At 41.1% G+C, this 14,626-nt stretch overlaps 2 protein-coding genes across 4 annotated transcripts in view; one reads left to right on the plus strand and one right to left on the minus strand.

Moving 5' to 3' along the window:
- Positions 1-11,610, plus strand: part of MFSD6 (major facilitator superfamily domain containing 6) — a 70,526-nt gene extending 58,916 nt beyond the window's left edge. For 2 of the 3 annotated variants that reach the window (XM_058549434.1, XM_058549433.1), the window contains 4 exons: positions 4,424-4,585; positions 5,512-5,610; positions 6,984-7,264; positions 9,507-11,610. In XM_058549434.1, the coding sequence (XP_058405417.1) occupies positions 4,424-4,585; positions 5,512-5,610; positions 6,984-7,264; positions 9,507-9,710 (746 nt within the window). In that variant the 3' untranslated portion in view covers positions 9,711-11,610. The remainder of the gene's footprint in view (positions 1-4,423; positions 4,586-5,511; positions 5,611-6,983; positions 7,265-9,506) is intronic. The other variant, XM_058549435.1, reaches the window with a different exon arrangement.
- Positions 5,511-14,626, minus strand: part of NEMP2 (nuclear envelope integral membrane protein 2) — a 34,338-nt gene continuing 25,222 nt past the window's right edge. Inside the window, exon 9 of the mRNA XM_058549437.1 lies at positions 5,511-6,265. Coding sequence (XP_058405420.1) covers positions 6,208-6,265 — 58 coding nt within the window. The 3' untranslated portion in view covers positions 5,511-6,207. The remainder of the gene's footprint in view (positions 6,266-14,626) is intronic.

The following is a 14,626-nucleotide window of genomic DNA, read 5'->3' on the forward strand; positions in this document are numbered from 1 at the left end:
GAATAAATTTGCTTGTTTATTTCATCACGTAGAGAATAATTATCTACTGCATTTTCACAGTTCTCTAATAAAAATTTAAAAAGTAGAAGCATCTTCTTTTCCCAGTTTATGATATCTGTTACCCCCCAAATTTTACGGGAAAGTTGTTTTGGGTAGCACAATTGTCAAGACTTCCTTACTTGTCTTACAAATATGGAAAATGGTGGAGGGTTTTTAGATTTTTAGGTTGCGTTTTTATTGTTTTAAAATTAGAGGACCACAACACAACTGTAGTAAAAACACTGGCAAGAGTTTCAGATTATTAATATGATTACTAGAAGGTTGCATATTCAAATTTAAGAACAAGAACCACAACTCCACAACTGTGTTTTGTATACAAAGGTGTTGTTACCAACCCAGTCCCCTCTTGTGGCTTGTTTAGTTTTGCTAGTTTCTTTTTTAGGAAGTGGTATGGATTCTTCCATTTACATAATATATTGAAATAAGATATGTCAGAGAAACCAATTTTAATTCTACATCTGCCCTGGAAAATGTTGGTGCATACAGGTAGAGTGGCTATCATTCTCCTGCTTTTAGTACCAGAGAAAAATTTTGACTGCATGCTTTGCTATTTTTTCCTTCAGTTAATGTCCTGAGTTCCTTTAAAGAATGTGGTTCCCAATGATCTAATCAGTCCCACAAAGCAATAAGGAAACTCAGGAAATCTAACTATAGAGAATCTTTTACAACTGCCACTTAATACCAGCCAACAAATTCTGATAGTGTAAAAGCATTCTAACTTAAGTCATCCTCCTGGAAAATGCTTTAATTATCTTAGAAGACTCAAAGTTTTGGAAAACTCAGAGAATTTTGAAAAAATATAAAAAAAGAAAGAAACCTTATTATTGGAAGATTTTATGTGTGCCCAAGCCTTCACACTTAAGAGGATAGCTGCTAGAATTATATTTGATCTAGAATTATAGGAAAAATATATTTGTTAATGTTTTGGTCACATAAATAGATAGGCCTATCTTTGTCTACTTGTAAATCCTGCAATTGATTGCTCAGACTTAGACATAACAATCGATTTGGCGTCATCATTAAAGTTAATTTACAACCATTTGATGTGGTTTTACGTCTTTGGTGATTCATCTTTAGGAAATGATTTCTAAAACCTAAGTTGGATGTTACTATTGAATCTAATTCATTTTTAATAAATTCATTTTATTTCTTGGAATATTTTTGAGTTTTTTCTTTAGTGGTGTTAATGAAAATATAATATGCATATCTGAAAAGAAAGGGAGTTAGCAGCATCTTTAATAATATACAGGAAAATATTTAAAAATATTTTCACTGTGTATTACTGTGTCAAAATTTATAATTAAGACTCTACCCAGGCATTATTCAATTCTGAGAAAGCTGGCATTATCTGAAGTATTATAATTGTTTAGCCAGATAAAGCAAATACTTTATTTGACTTCTGTGGAAATTAATTGTGTGCATACTACCTCTAATCATCTAGTTCATCTTTATAGTTAAAAAATAACCTAGTTGAAATGATTACTGAAACATATATAAGCCTAAGAAAAAACATTTTCATGTTTCTCAGTTAACTAGCTGGCATATAGTCTAATGTACCCAGTAAAAATAGTGTTTATTCCTTTATGGATCTGCTTAAGTAAGATCATCCCTGCTAATTCGATTATGTGCCAGACGTTGTGAATTTTACCTTGTTGGGTGCTAGATATTTTTGTATTCCTATAAATATTCTTGAGCTTCGTTCTGGCACACAGATAAATTACTTGAAAATAATACGCTCCTTTTGGGTCTTGCTTTTAAAGATTACTTAGGTGGGAGCAGGGCATGCCTGGTCTAAGACCAGGGCTGACTCTTTCATAATGCTAACACCAGACCCTTTGCAGTACTCTGCCAGTCCCAGGAATCATGAGTTTTTCCAGTTTAGCTGCTGGAAACGGGTACTATTCCAGGTCCTGTGTGGGTTCTGAGTACTGTTTTCCGTAATGTTTTTGGGTGGTTCCTCCCCTGGCTTTGGATACTTTATACACACGCTTTTTCAGATCAGTGCTCTGCTGAATACGGAGGGGAGCCCTCTGCAGATCTCTGGAGTCTTCTCTCTGTGCAGCTCCCCTCTCTGGTGCTCTGTCCTGGGACTCCGGCGGCCTCGTCTCCCCAGACTGTCAGCTCCATGCCCTCAGCTTGGGGGTTCCCCTCTGTGCTCTGCTGCCCTCAGGCTCACCAGGCAGGAAGCTGGGGCTGCTCCTCTGCTCCCGTCTCTCAGGGGCCACTGTCCTTGCTGCTGTCCCGTGTCTTGGGAACTATTGTTTCATATATTTTGTCCTGTTTTCATTTGTTGCAGGAAGGAGGGTAAATCCAGTCCCTGTTACTCCATTTTGCCTAGAAGCAGACTAATGTCAGGTTATATCTTAAATAAATATTAATCTTTTGTTTAATTTTTCAAAACATAGGTTAAGAGTTTCTGATGATATAATCTCCAAATGAGATTATTTTTCAGGGAGCAAGCCCAGGACTTAATCTAGGCAGAACCAGATGATTTCTTAATCCCTTCTAGCTATGAAACCTGTTGTGACAGTATCTTTTTATTACATTTAAAGCAGTGCTCTAATAAAGATTTAACTGCAGACAATGCACGGTTGCTATTCATTAAAATAATCACCAAATTTTTTTTCACCTGTTATCTTCATGCTCCCCATCTTCCCAGCAAATGGTGAAGATATAATAAACTGGTAATGAAGCACTGTAAATGGCTCTACACTGTTTTGGAAAACAAATTGGAACTAATACGTATTAAAAGGCATAAAAATTGTTATATCCTTTGAATCATTAACCCCACTTGGAAAATTATAGCCAATGTAAATAATCTTAGATATATAAAAAAGTTGTATCTCGAAAAATGTTAATCATGGTGCTAATTATAATGGAAAAAAATTGGAAATAATCTTAATGTCAAAATAGGTGCCCAGTAAGGGATGAATGCCAGCCCTGGTGGTCTGGTGGTTAAGATCCGGTGCTCTCACCACCGTGGCCCGGCTTTGCTTCCAGGTCAGAGACCCACACCACCCGTCCGTGGGTTGTCATACTGGGGCAGCTGCATGTTGCTGTGATGCTGAAAGCTGTGCCACCAATATTTCAAATACCAGCAGGGTCACCCATGGTGGACAGTTTTCAGTAAAGCTTCCAGACTCAGACAGACTAGCAAGAAGGACCTGGCCACCCACTTCCAAAAAAAAAAATTGGCTATGAAAACGCAATGCATAGCAGCAGAGCATTGTCTGATAGAGCACCAGAAGGTGAGAGGATGGCACACGAAAACCGGGCAGGGTTCCACTCTGCTGTCCACGGGGTCGCTGGGAGTTGGAATCCACTTGATGACATTAACAACAAAGATTAATACCCAAAATATGTAAAGAACTCCTACAACTCAACAGCGAAAAAAAAACCAAACCCAATTCAAAAATCAGTAAAGGACTTGAATAGACATTTCTCCCAGAGAAGATATACAAATGGTCAATAAACACATAAAAAGATGCTTAACATCACTAGCCATTAGGGAATGCAAATCAAAACCACAATGAGATGCCACTTCATACTCGTTAGGATTGCTATTTTAAAAAAACACGGAAAATAAAAAGTACTGGTGAAGATGTGAGGAAATCAGAACTCTTGTGCATTGCTGGTGGGAATGTAAAATGATGCAGCTACCGTGGAAAACAGTTAGGCAGGTCCTCAAGGTGTTAAACATGTTATTACCATATGACTCAGCAATTCCATTTCTGGGTATATACCCAAAAGAATTGACGGCAGGGACCCAAATAGATACTTGTACCCCAATATTCATAGCAGCAGCATTCACAATAGCCAAAAGGTGGAAATACCCCAAATGTCTATCAACGGATGAATGGATAAACAAAATGTTTTATCTACTTACAATGGATTATTAGCCTTAAAAAGGAAGGAAATTCTGACACTTGCAACAACATGGATGAACTTTGAAGACATTATGCTAAGTGAAATAAGCCAGACACAAAAGGACAAATACTGTGTGATTCCACTTATATGAAGTACAAAGAGTAGTCAAATTCATAGAGACGGAGAGTAGAGTGGTGGTTCCCAGGGCCTGGAGGGAGTTATCGTTTAATAGGTACAGAGTTTCAGTTGGGGCTGATAAAAAAATTCTGGAGATGGATAGTGGTGATGGTTGCACAACATTGTGAATGTACTTAATGCTACTAAACTATACATTTAAAAATGGTTAAAATGGTAAATTTCATGTTATGTATATTTTACCTCAAATAAATAAAATATAGATCTTTATTATATACATATTTAAATAAATAATTCACATTTCAAAAACGAGTAACCAAAGGCGAGCTGACCAGACAGTCCCTCCGTTCTTCCTCTCCAGGAGTGACGCACGCGGCCATCTGGGCAGCGTGCATTTCTTACCTCAGTGCAGCGGTCCCCCCTGAGCTGAGGACGTCAGCACAGGGCATCCTGCAAGGCCTTCACCTGGGTTTGGGGAGAGGCTGTGGCGCCATGATTGGAGGCGTGTTGGTCAATTATTTTGGTAAGAATGGCTTTCTGTTTTTTCCTTTCTTCTTTGATGAAAACTTATGATTTTTCAGCAACACCTCGATGTGCACTCAAAGTATTACTACAGATTGCCGAAAGCTAAACTCCAGTATTCATATTCTCTTTCTAGCTTTCATGGTAGTCGTAGTTGTAGAGCATCATGCTTCAGTTGTTAAGGTGATTAGAGCCAGCCTGTAGCCATGCACACTTCTCTGACGGCTTGATGAGATGCTACACAGATACCTCAAAGGAGCCAAACCAATGAATAAGCACAGGTGTTTTGGGTTTGAAGTAAAGAACTTTAAACCTGCTGATAATAATGCTAGAGGAAAGAAAATTCATCATTGTTATTCCAAGAGGAGATTTTAAATCAGAAAAATCTAACTATATGCTGGCTTTGGTAATGTCGCCACATCTGTGATAACTCAATCCGTCTGCCCTGTCAGATCTCCCTTACTGGAAATAGAGGGGCTGGAGTGAGACGAGATTATTCTGCTCAGGGATTTTGACTTCGGAGTCATCTGTGCAAGATGGGCCCAGGGATGTCTGAATTTGTAGCACTATTTGGGCTCTGCTGTACAACTGCAGATTAGTAGGGCTGTTTAGTAGTTAGGTAAATGGTCTTTATGAAGAAGAGAGTACCATTGAATTGTATGGTGAAAGGCGCTCAGAGGCAGTCCTTTAGAAATGCAGTTTTAAGATTTGATCAATGAAAGATCCAATACCAGCACCTGGGTTTCCGGACACCTACCCAGCCCTGTGTTTCTTCCACTATATGAAGCTAATGGCCATTCGCCATTCTCTGGTTCATCCCAAGCTCTGGTGCCTTTGCCCTGAACTTTAGAACATTGACAGTGTTTGGATGAGGTTGATCTGCATTTCCTGGAATTACTCTATACAGCGCTGTGTTTGTTTTCACAGGGGCTGCTGCAACCTTCCGAGGAATCGGCATGGCCTGCCTGGTGATCCTCCTGCTCTTTGCCCTGATCCAGTGGCTGGCAGTGCCCGATGAGGAAGAAGGTAAATATGTTCATCCTTTCTTAATGGTTCTAAAAGCTGAAGCCATGGGGAATTCTACACATACCCCTCGGAAACCCAGAGTTGGTAACAGTGTACCACAGACATGCTTGGCCCGATTTTCTCAGTGGCGTATCGATGAACTCGTGCACCATTGCTGGAGAGAAGCCACTTACTGTGTTGAAAAGAATATAGGTTAAGTAGCTTGGGATTTTTCTGTTTTTGTTTTGTTTTATGATACAAGGTACTGGGGGAAGTATTGGTTTTAAATTTCTCTTGTATTCTAAAGGGATTTAAAATTTAAATCAAATACATATAAGGCTATACAGTAATTTTACTATGAGGGATAGGGAGTGGGAATAATCTCTATGCTTCTACCTTCATTTGAAAAAAATGTCTAAACCTTCATTTTGAAGTTTTCCTGAACAAGGCGTGACCTTCATTAAAATGGTTGTATGGAAAGAAGGTTATATCAAATATAATGTGTAGATGAGAACAAGGTTACAACTTTTTTTTTGGAATCAACTTTTTTCTTTATGAAGACAGCCAACCAGTAGAATGGGAATCTTCTTGCTCAGCTCTTGGGTCCCAGAACAGGGTTCATCTTCTTTGGTGTCCTGTCCTCTCAGAGCATTTGCCTCCAGTGCCTGAAGTGCTTCTGTTAAGAGAAAAACTAGCTTGTTACAGAAACCCCAGAAACAGATTTTAATGCCAGTGAGTTACACAGAAAGACCAATACTGATTTTTCTCTCACTCTTGTTCTTTTATAATCCTAACTGGATCATTTCTCTTCCACAGCCTTGGTCCTTGTCTTCAGTGAAAGGCCAGTAATAACAGTTATCACGTGGCTTTTCGTGTTTTGATGCTTATCTTTAAAATCTCAATCCTGTAAGCGAGTTTAAGGCAAGATGCACTGTAACCCATGCCCCACAGGTGTTATGTCTAAATTAAATGAACAATACATTTCATAAACAAATGTAAATCAGTGTCCATTAGAGAGTGGCTCTAGAAGGAGACCCTGGAAGATAAACATCATGTTCATTTGCTCAGTCTTCAGGTAAAGAAGTCCTGATACATGGCAATTTATTAACATTGCCAAGCACACTAGAACGGGCTAATGGGATTGTCTGCTTATTTATTAGTTTGTTTGTTTGTTTGTTTTTGCTGAGGAAGATTCACCTTGAGCTAACATCTGTTATAAATCTTCCTCTATTTTGTATGTGGGCTGCTGCCACAGCATGGCCAATGACCAGCAGTGTAGGTCCACGCCTGGGAACCAAACCCAGGCTGTGGAAGTGGAGCACGCCGAACTTAACCACTGTTTGTTTAAATATGTAGAAAACTCTGAAAAATAATTTAAACATGATTTTCTCCAGACAAGACAATGTTGGCAGAAAGGATTCCTGTTCCATCAAGTCCTGTTCCCATAGCAACCATCGACTTGGTACAGCAACAGACAGAGGATGTCATGCCACGCATTGAGCCCAGACTTCCGCTCAAGAAAACCAAGCACCAGGAAGAACAGGAGGATGTGAACAAGCCAGCCTGGGGGGTCAGCTCCTCTCCCTGGGTGACCTTTGTCTACGCTCTTTACCAAATTAAAGAGATGATGCAGCTAACAAGAGACAACCGTGCTTCTGAGATACAGCCTTTACAGGTAAAGTTCCTCTGCTGGGCTACCTTAAGTGGGCTCAGTTGTTTTAGTTATTCAGTTATTCATTCAACAAGATTTATGGAAGGTCTGCTGGGGGAAATAGACATGCAGACAAATAATTTCATTACTCTGTGACAAGTACATTATAGAGGTATATACAAGGTCCCATAGAGGGAAAATTCTGCCTTATGGAGTTCAGGAAGGCTTCACAGAGAAGACGATACTTCTTGAAAGAAAGAAAATAAATAAATCCATTCTGATTTTGTGTATTTATTTAAAATTTCAGTGTTGATGGATACTAGTTGCAGTGAGGATTTATGGTTCTTGCCATGGGGGACCATATATATTAGTCACTGTAATTCTAAGATTCTAATGGGGACATTATATATAATAGGACCTCAGTAAATATCTGCTGAATTAATGAATTAATACCCTGAGCTACTGTATGGATCTAACAGGCCACCTAACTCAGTGGAAATGTGGTTTTGCTGGTGGCTTCACCTGAAAAATAACAAGGGTGAATTTTCTTGTCCCTAGAGGTGTGGTCTCTCCTGGGTAAAGTTAGATCATGTTGATAAAACACTGTAGGTAATTGTAACTATCTACTGCCTTTGGAAAATGATTAAGTGTGACTTCTACGAATGGTTTGGCCAAAGTAATGAACCCACTTCCCTGTATTTATATTAGTCACTCCTTTTTACTTGATGAATCCTGTCAGCTCTATATCTAGAGTAGCTTCAGAGGACACAAGAAAAAACAAACAAACAAAGGGGAAAGTCTTAAGGACTAATTAGGGTAATTTCCTTTTTAGAAAATTTGAACTACTCCCTTAATGAATTTATCATGACTTTGTAAACTAACATATAATATTTCTATAATTTAAACCAAACCTGATTCTTCAACGATAACCATAATGCATTCCAGTCCATGCACGATCCTGTTTATTCATCAGGGTAGTAAAGTCACGGGAATCCTCTGCTCAGTCGAGCAGGAGAATCTCAGTGTGGGAGGAGCATGTAAAGGATGTGAAGCAGGAGAAAGGACGATGTCTTCTGCTGCAGTAGCAGTGTTTCCTGACTTTGGGCGCTCATCCTCACTGTCACAGGAGCCTGTTAGGCTTAAGCAGCATTAAGTTTTTTTCTGATATGTTAAGATTAATAAAAACTAAGGCCTTAGTTATTTTTTTTTTTTTTTTGTGAGGAAGATCGGCCCTGAGCTAACATCTGATGCCAATCCTCCTCTTTTTTGCTGAGGAAGACTGGCCCTGGGCTAACATCCGTGCCCATCTTCCTCCACTTTACATGGGACGCCGCCACAGCATGGCTTGACAAGTGATGTGTCGGTGCGCGCCCGGGATCCGAACCAGCAAACCCTGGGCCACTGCAGCGGACCGCGTGCACTTAACTGCTTGTGCCACCGGGCTGGCCCCCAGGCCTTAGTTATTCTTATGAAGAAGTCATTGTACTAAGGTTTTTTTACATTTTAGAATCAATTACAGAAATAAACCCCCTTTTTTGGTGCTCAGCTATTTGAAGTGATGGATACTAATTCAGAGGAAAATTCATTAAAAAAAACCAAACACATGTCTCCTGATTTGTAAAAGTCAGGAATGTGGCCTGGAATGCGGCAAGGTGGCCTTTGACAGACACGCTGGGGGGTGTGTTGGAGTGAGTGTGTACTCACGGTTGGTTACATAAGTGCTTGTATACATTCCTTTTTTACATGAATGTTCTGTCTTATTTAACTTTTAGTGTATACTTTGAATCTCAAATACACATAGGACATTCTTTTCCTGGCCCTATCTCTGAGGCTGAGGATGCTGTCCTTACTGCTGTTAGACAAGGTGCCTTCCTGCTCTTGAAGCCTGTGGTTTCAGCAAGTGGCCCGAGTCTTAGTTCCATGCTGCTTGCCCAGTGACTTGCCACATGGCTGGCGGGGGCTCAGTAAATATTTGTGGATGTAAAGTGTTTTTCGGGTAGTAACAGGCATTTTGGTAGTAATGTTCCCTTATCCACAAGATACATCTGCTTATAGTGTTTGTGTTTTTCATGCGGCTTTGGCAGTTGCACATAGGAAAAGAGATGAAAGGTAAGACTTTCTATCCTTACTTCTCTATTACTTGTTCCCTGAAGTGGTCACTTCAGGAGGACCACCCCATTTCCTATATCTTACTTGAAAGCCTATAAAAGTGGTGGGCTTATTTGCTATCACTGACCGTGGGGCATCTCCTGTTTTATCCTTTCAGGGGACCAGTGAGAATCGGGAACATTCCGCAGCTGGTGGAGCCCGGCCTGTCCCATGTGAGACTCACTCTGACCCATCTAGAAACCAGCCGTCCCCTCAAGCAGCAGCATCTCAAACGCAGAGCAGCCCCGCTGACCCCCGGGTGGACCAGCGCACGGAGGAGAGTGAGGACCAGCAGGCTCGGCCTGCCGCAGGAGGACACTGAGGGGTCTCGCTCATCTCACACCCTGCATGGAACTCGGCTTCTCTGCCAGGCAGAGGGAGAGGTGCCCGAACCTAGGACACACCTCGCCTTGAGGAGCATAGCACCACATACGCTTCTTAATACCTGAATTCATTAACATGGAAACACACACAGGAGCTACAGTACATAGTGGCAGAAACAGGTAAACTTCCATGACCCACTGGACTCACAGAAGGGAAATGGATTTCGGTGACTACTTCCGGTTCTTTGGTTGGTTAGGTTAAGGACTATGGGACTTCTCTGCCAGGGCAGTAAGAGTTGAAACCAGCAGTTACACTAAGTAAGTGGAGGGAAAGAAGTGCTCGAAGGTGAACACTGATGTAATCTCCCTTTTCTGATTCTTTAATTATTTAGTTCTTATAATGCAAACTGAGAAGAAACCTATAATTTCGTTTCTCTTGAAGAGAGCCACTTAAAAAATTACAAAACATGTTTAAAAAGTAACCAGATGAAAGTTAGTAGCATATACACTTTTGTTTAAAAAAAAAAAAAAAAGGAAAAGTTTCATCAGAAACTTGGCATATCTCCAGCAAATATATTTTTATATGTGTATGATACAGAATGAAAATAGTCAATTCTCTGAGCAGCAAAAGCTGTTACTGACCACTGCAAGCTAAGCCGAGCTTTAAAATGCCTTTTGTTTTAAATGGGCTTTAAGACCAGAGGAGGGAATATTTCAAATAAACCAACCAACTCAGTATCTTGTGGCCTGATAGACAAGGGTGTACTAAAGATATTGATACTGTAAATAGCCTCTATCACTATTTACAAGTTTATAGTGATTTGGGCTCCAATTAGCTGATGGAATAAAACAAAAAATCACCGAGTTCCTAAGGTTTTCTTTAATTAAGCAGTACTATTTACAAATAACAGTATAAGATTTAAGTGCCTGGGGGAGGGATACAATTTTTAAAAATTACATAATGGGTCAGCTTTTGTTTTGTTTTTGGTGAGGGGAAAAGGTGGTGAATAGGAAACCGGGAATGGAAAGGAGAGGAGTAAGAAGGAACTATGCTTTCCAATGACTAAAGAAACAAATCTCAGTATATCCTTTTCCTTGAAGACACAGTCAGACACTGGACAGTTCAGATAGGGGTATGCCACTGTAAATATTACAGCCACAGTCAGAACAATGGCTGGGTGAATCACACGTAAAGCTTGCTGCTAAAAATGAAAGCTGAGGTTGATAGGAAGCCTTAGGGAGGGCTTGGAAGAGGGAACACTGCTTTAGCTGAATGAAGGTCAGTCACAGTGTGTACGGCAGCTATGGGTGAGCAGAGGCGAGGGGAAAGAGAAGAACAGAGTTAAAAATGAGCAACTCGCCTTACCCTCTGACCCTGACTGGACAGGATCAGCTGTAAAGTGAGGGCTTCTCCATGACACCACACTTCTGCCCAAAACTGCATCTGGGAGAAGAAATTCTGCATTTGGATGTTTTGCTTCACCACAAAACACAGCTTAAAAATAAAATAACGGAAAGAAATAGAATTAAGCAAATAGTTATTTTTGCACTTGAACTGAAATGTACTGTACTGTAAATTATCATGACTCATTTTAAGTGACCTTTAAAATCAGATGTATTTATTATGCTTATGTAATGATAGAAATAAAGAAATGGGTGACAGGCTGAACCTCATCTATGAATGTACAGTATGTGGATTTGTGAAACTGACTCTAGAAAGTCAAAAACATACACTGTATCTTGTGTTTACAGCTCTGATTTATTCCTTTGAAAAGCCTGCTGTTTTGGAAATGCACAGTTGACATGTTGAAATAAAAATAACTGCTGTTTTTAAATATTTCTTAAATGATAAAGATGTGACCAAACAAATAAAAGTCCTTCACTCTGTAATGAACGAGACCCAAGTTCAACAGGCCTTTATTATGAAATATTTATTATGAGAGCTGATTCAATAATGCAGTAATTTCCAGCCTTTTTTTTTTGGCTGAGAAGATTAGCCCTGAGCTAATATCTGCTGCCAGTACTCCTTGCTTTTTTCTTGAGGGAGATTAGCCCTGAGCTAACATCTGTGCCAGTCTTCCTCTACTTTACATGTGGGTTGCTGCCACAGCGTGGCTGACAAGTGGTGTTGGTCCGAACCCATGAACCTGGGCCACCGAAGCAGAATGCACGAGACTTAACTGCTATGCCACAGGGCTGGCCCCCAATTTCCAGCCTGTTAAAGTGGACACCCTCTTGGGTTTGTGGACTTTGCGACTTTTTCTTCCTGTCCTCAAAGTGCCACGTGCCATTTTAAAACATATTAAAGTTAACTCAAATTAAATTTTGATTTGAGAATTTTATAACCCTGCTTGAAATTCCCAGGGTGAAAAGCCAGGCTGGTAATCACTGCCTTAATGACTTGCTTCATACTCTTTCACCTGTGACTGTAGAAAAAGTGAGTTACCCCGGAGTGCTGAGCTTGTGTGGATCCAAAAGGCTAGTTGCTAATTATTAAACTATTACTCAAAGCCTTAAGTAGAATAATAGATGATTATCTATCTCCACTAACCAGTTAATCTCCAGTAGCCAGTAAGTCACAGGAAAAGCCTAAGGAATTCATAGGAAGAACAGCGCTGCTTTACTGGCCTATTAATCCTGCCGTGGGCCCCACGAAGCAGCGAGCTGGCTAAGCGCTGCCGTCTGATTTGCGGTTCCTCCTATGGCCGGGGTGGGGGCTGCTGGTGGGGCTGGGACCATTCCTTATGCAGTATCCCTTGCAGCCAATCTGGAATTAGCAGTGAATCCCAGAAAAGGGAACCACGTCTATAGTTTCTGGGTGCTTGTGTGCTGATGAGATTATCATTTTGTCCTTACAACCCAATGTGGTATATGTCACTGCCCCTATTTTAAATATGAGGATTCTAGAGCTAACAGAGCTTACATTATGGGACCAAGGTCACAAAGCCAGGATTCAAGCTCAAACCCGTCTGATGCCAACGCCCAGGTCCACCCAGCACCTTCCTGCACCCTAGAAGGCGGGGAGGCCTCCCTGCTCCTGTTGTGGTAGAACAAGCCAGAAAGCAGCCCTGGCCTGAATCTTTACCTCGTGTGCCTCATATATATATGTGTGTGGTAGTCCATTAGGATTTCTAGACATTCCCAGATACCTAGAAATCCAGCACCTGCAAACTCCTGATGCTTTGTTAGCTGTAAGGCCAGACCCCTTATGCTCTGGAGGTGACTTGGATGGTTTGGCAGCCCTGCAGAGAAAACTCGGAGGTTGGCAAGGACTCTGAGGACCAGTGCCCGGGAATCAGGAAGGGCATCCCGAGGCAACGGCGTTGCAGAGCGGCACTCTCCGCTGTGGTGGCCATTAGCCACAGGCAGCTCTGAAGTACTTGCAATGTGGCTAGTGCATCTGAGGAATTAGATTTCTTGTCTTTACGTAGCCACATGTGGCTCCTGGCTGCCGTACTGGACAGTGCAGGTGCAGAGGAAGCGCTCACCTTTGGGAGATCTCTGGGCCTCAGTCTCCTCATCTTCAGTGTGAAGTACTGGACCCTAAAATTATGTTATTCTGTGAAGGTGAGGGCAGGCTCTGACAGCTGACTGTAGAGGAGTAAAGTGCTGACTGGCAGATCCTCTCTCAGAGGACAGATCTACGAGGGGTCAAATTGTAATAGATGGTTGCCTAGTGAACAAGTCTCATGTTTAAGGTCATCAGGCCAAAAAGTCTGATGCGAACACCCCCCAAGCGGGGCTGGCCTTGCTAGTGTGATGATACGCAGTCTGCTGGCAAAGACCACCCCTTCCTTTATGCAGCCCTGCCAACCGTTTCCTGTGACTGCTGTTTTTCTAATCTTTTGTTATTGACCAGCCACCACACCTCCTTTTAGTGGGCATGTTCTTTATTCAGCTTTGTTAAAATCTTCAGTCTTTCTTAGCCTAGGAGTCTAGTTGTCTTTTTAAGAAAACTTTGCATACTTTTGTTATGATCCCTGAACGTGCTACCTTACCAGGTCACCAGAGATTTGGGATGAGTATATATTTACCAGGATAACTCTTGGAAATGCATTCAGTGGGATAGCTGCTCTCGTTTATTGTTTTAATAATTTAGGAGATCTGTTTGTTTTTCAGATGTGGTCCCTTTTCCAAAAAGGCAGTGATCAAAGGCAGAAAGAGGAAGAGTACTAGCATTATTGGAGACCGTCAGGTGCTCTATGAGGCGCTTTCCATGCCCCTTCACTTAAACCTCACAACACTCTGTTATTTCCATTTTACTGTTGGGGAAAGACCTGGAGAAGGTAAGAGAAGGTTGCTGGAGAACATATCTGGCTCAAGTGGTAGAATCAGGATTTGAGCCCCAGTGTGTCTGCTTCTAGGGCCCCCGCTCTTTCTGTTCCCTTTATTGCCATCTTAAAAAAAAGTTAGTCAAGGAAATGGCCCCATCGCTAAATCATTCCGGAGACATCTTCTGATGTGCAAATGCCAATCGTAGGTATTGTAGCGATGTATATCGTAGATCATGGTCCACGGCTGCACCGTGCGATGACAAAAATCAGGTTCTGCATCAATGAGGCCAAGAGTCACACCCACACAGTTAAGTCATCAGTGTCCTGCCACCCAGTGGGGTCTTTCAGAAGGCAGCTGGCTCCCAGGGCCACCTGAAAATACTCTGTCTTACTGCAGGCTTCTTCAAAATTCCACATCCATTATATTATCCATGCATAGGCTCTTTCTTTCAGTTGGACAAAAAAAAGCTGATTTAAAACATTGTACTTCTCTAACTCTAGGGAATAATCACATAATAATATAAGATCCTTTTCTTGACATCATTTCAGGGGTCTTAATTCATCCACATGTTTATTGATGTAACCCATCATCTATTCCAAACCTCTTTAAAATCTAAAATCTCTTAAATTTCTACCTTAAA

The sequence above is a fragment of the Diceros bicornis genome, chromosome 10 (genome assembly GCF_020826845.1).
Source record: "Diceros bicornis minor isolate mBicDic1 chromosome 10, mDicBic1.mat.cur, whole genome shotgun sequence".
Lineage (NCBI taxonomy): Eukaryota > Metazoa > Chordata > Mammalia > Perissodactyla > Rhinocerotidae > Diceros > Diceros bicornis.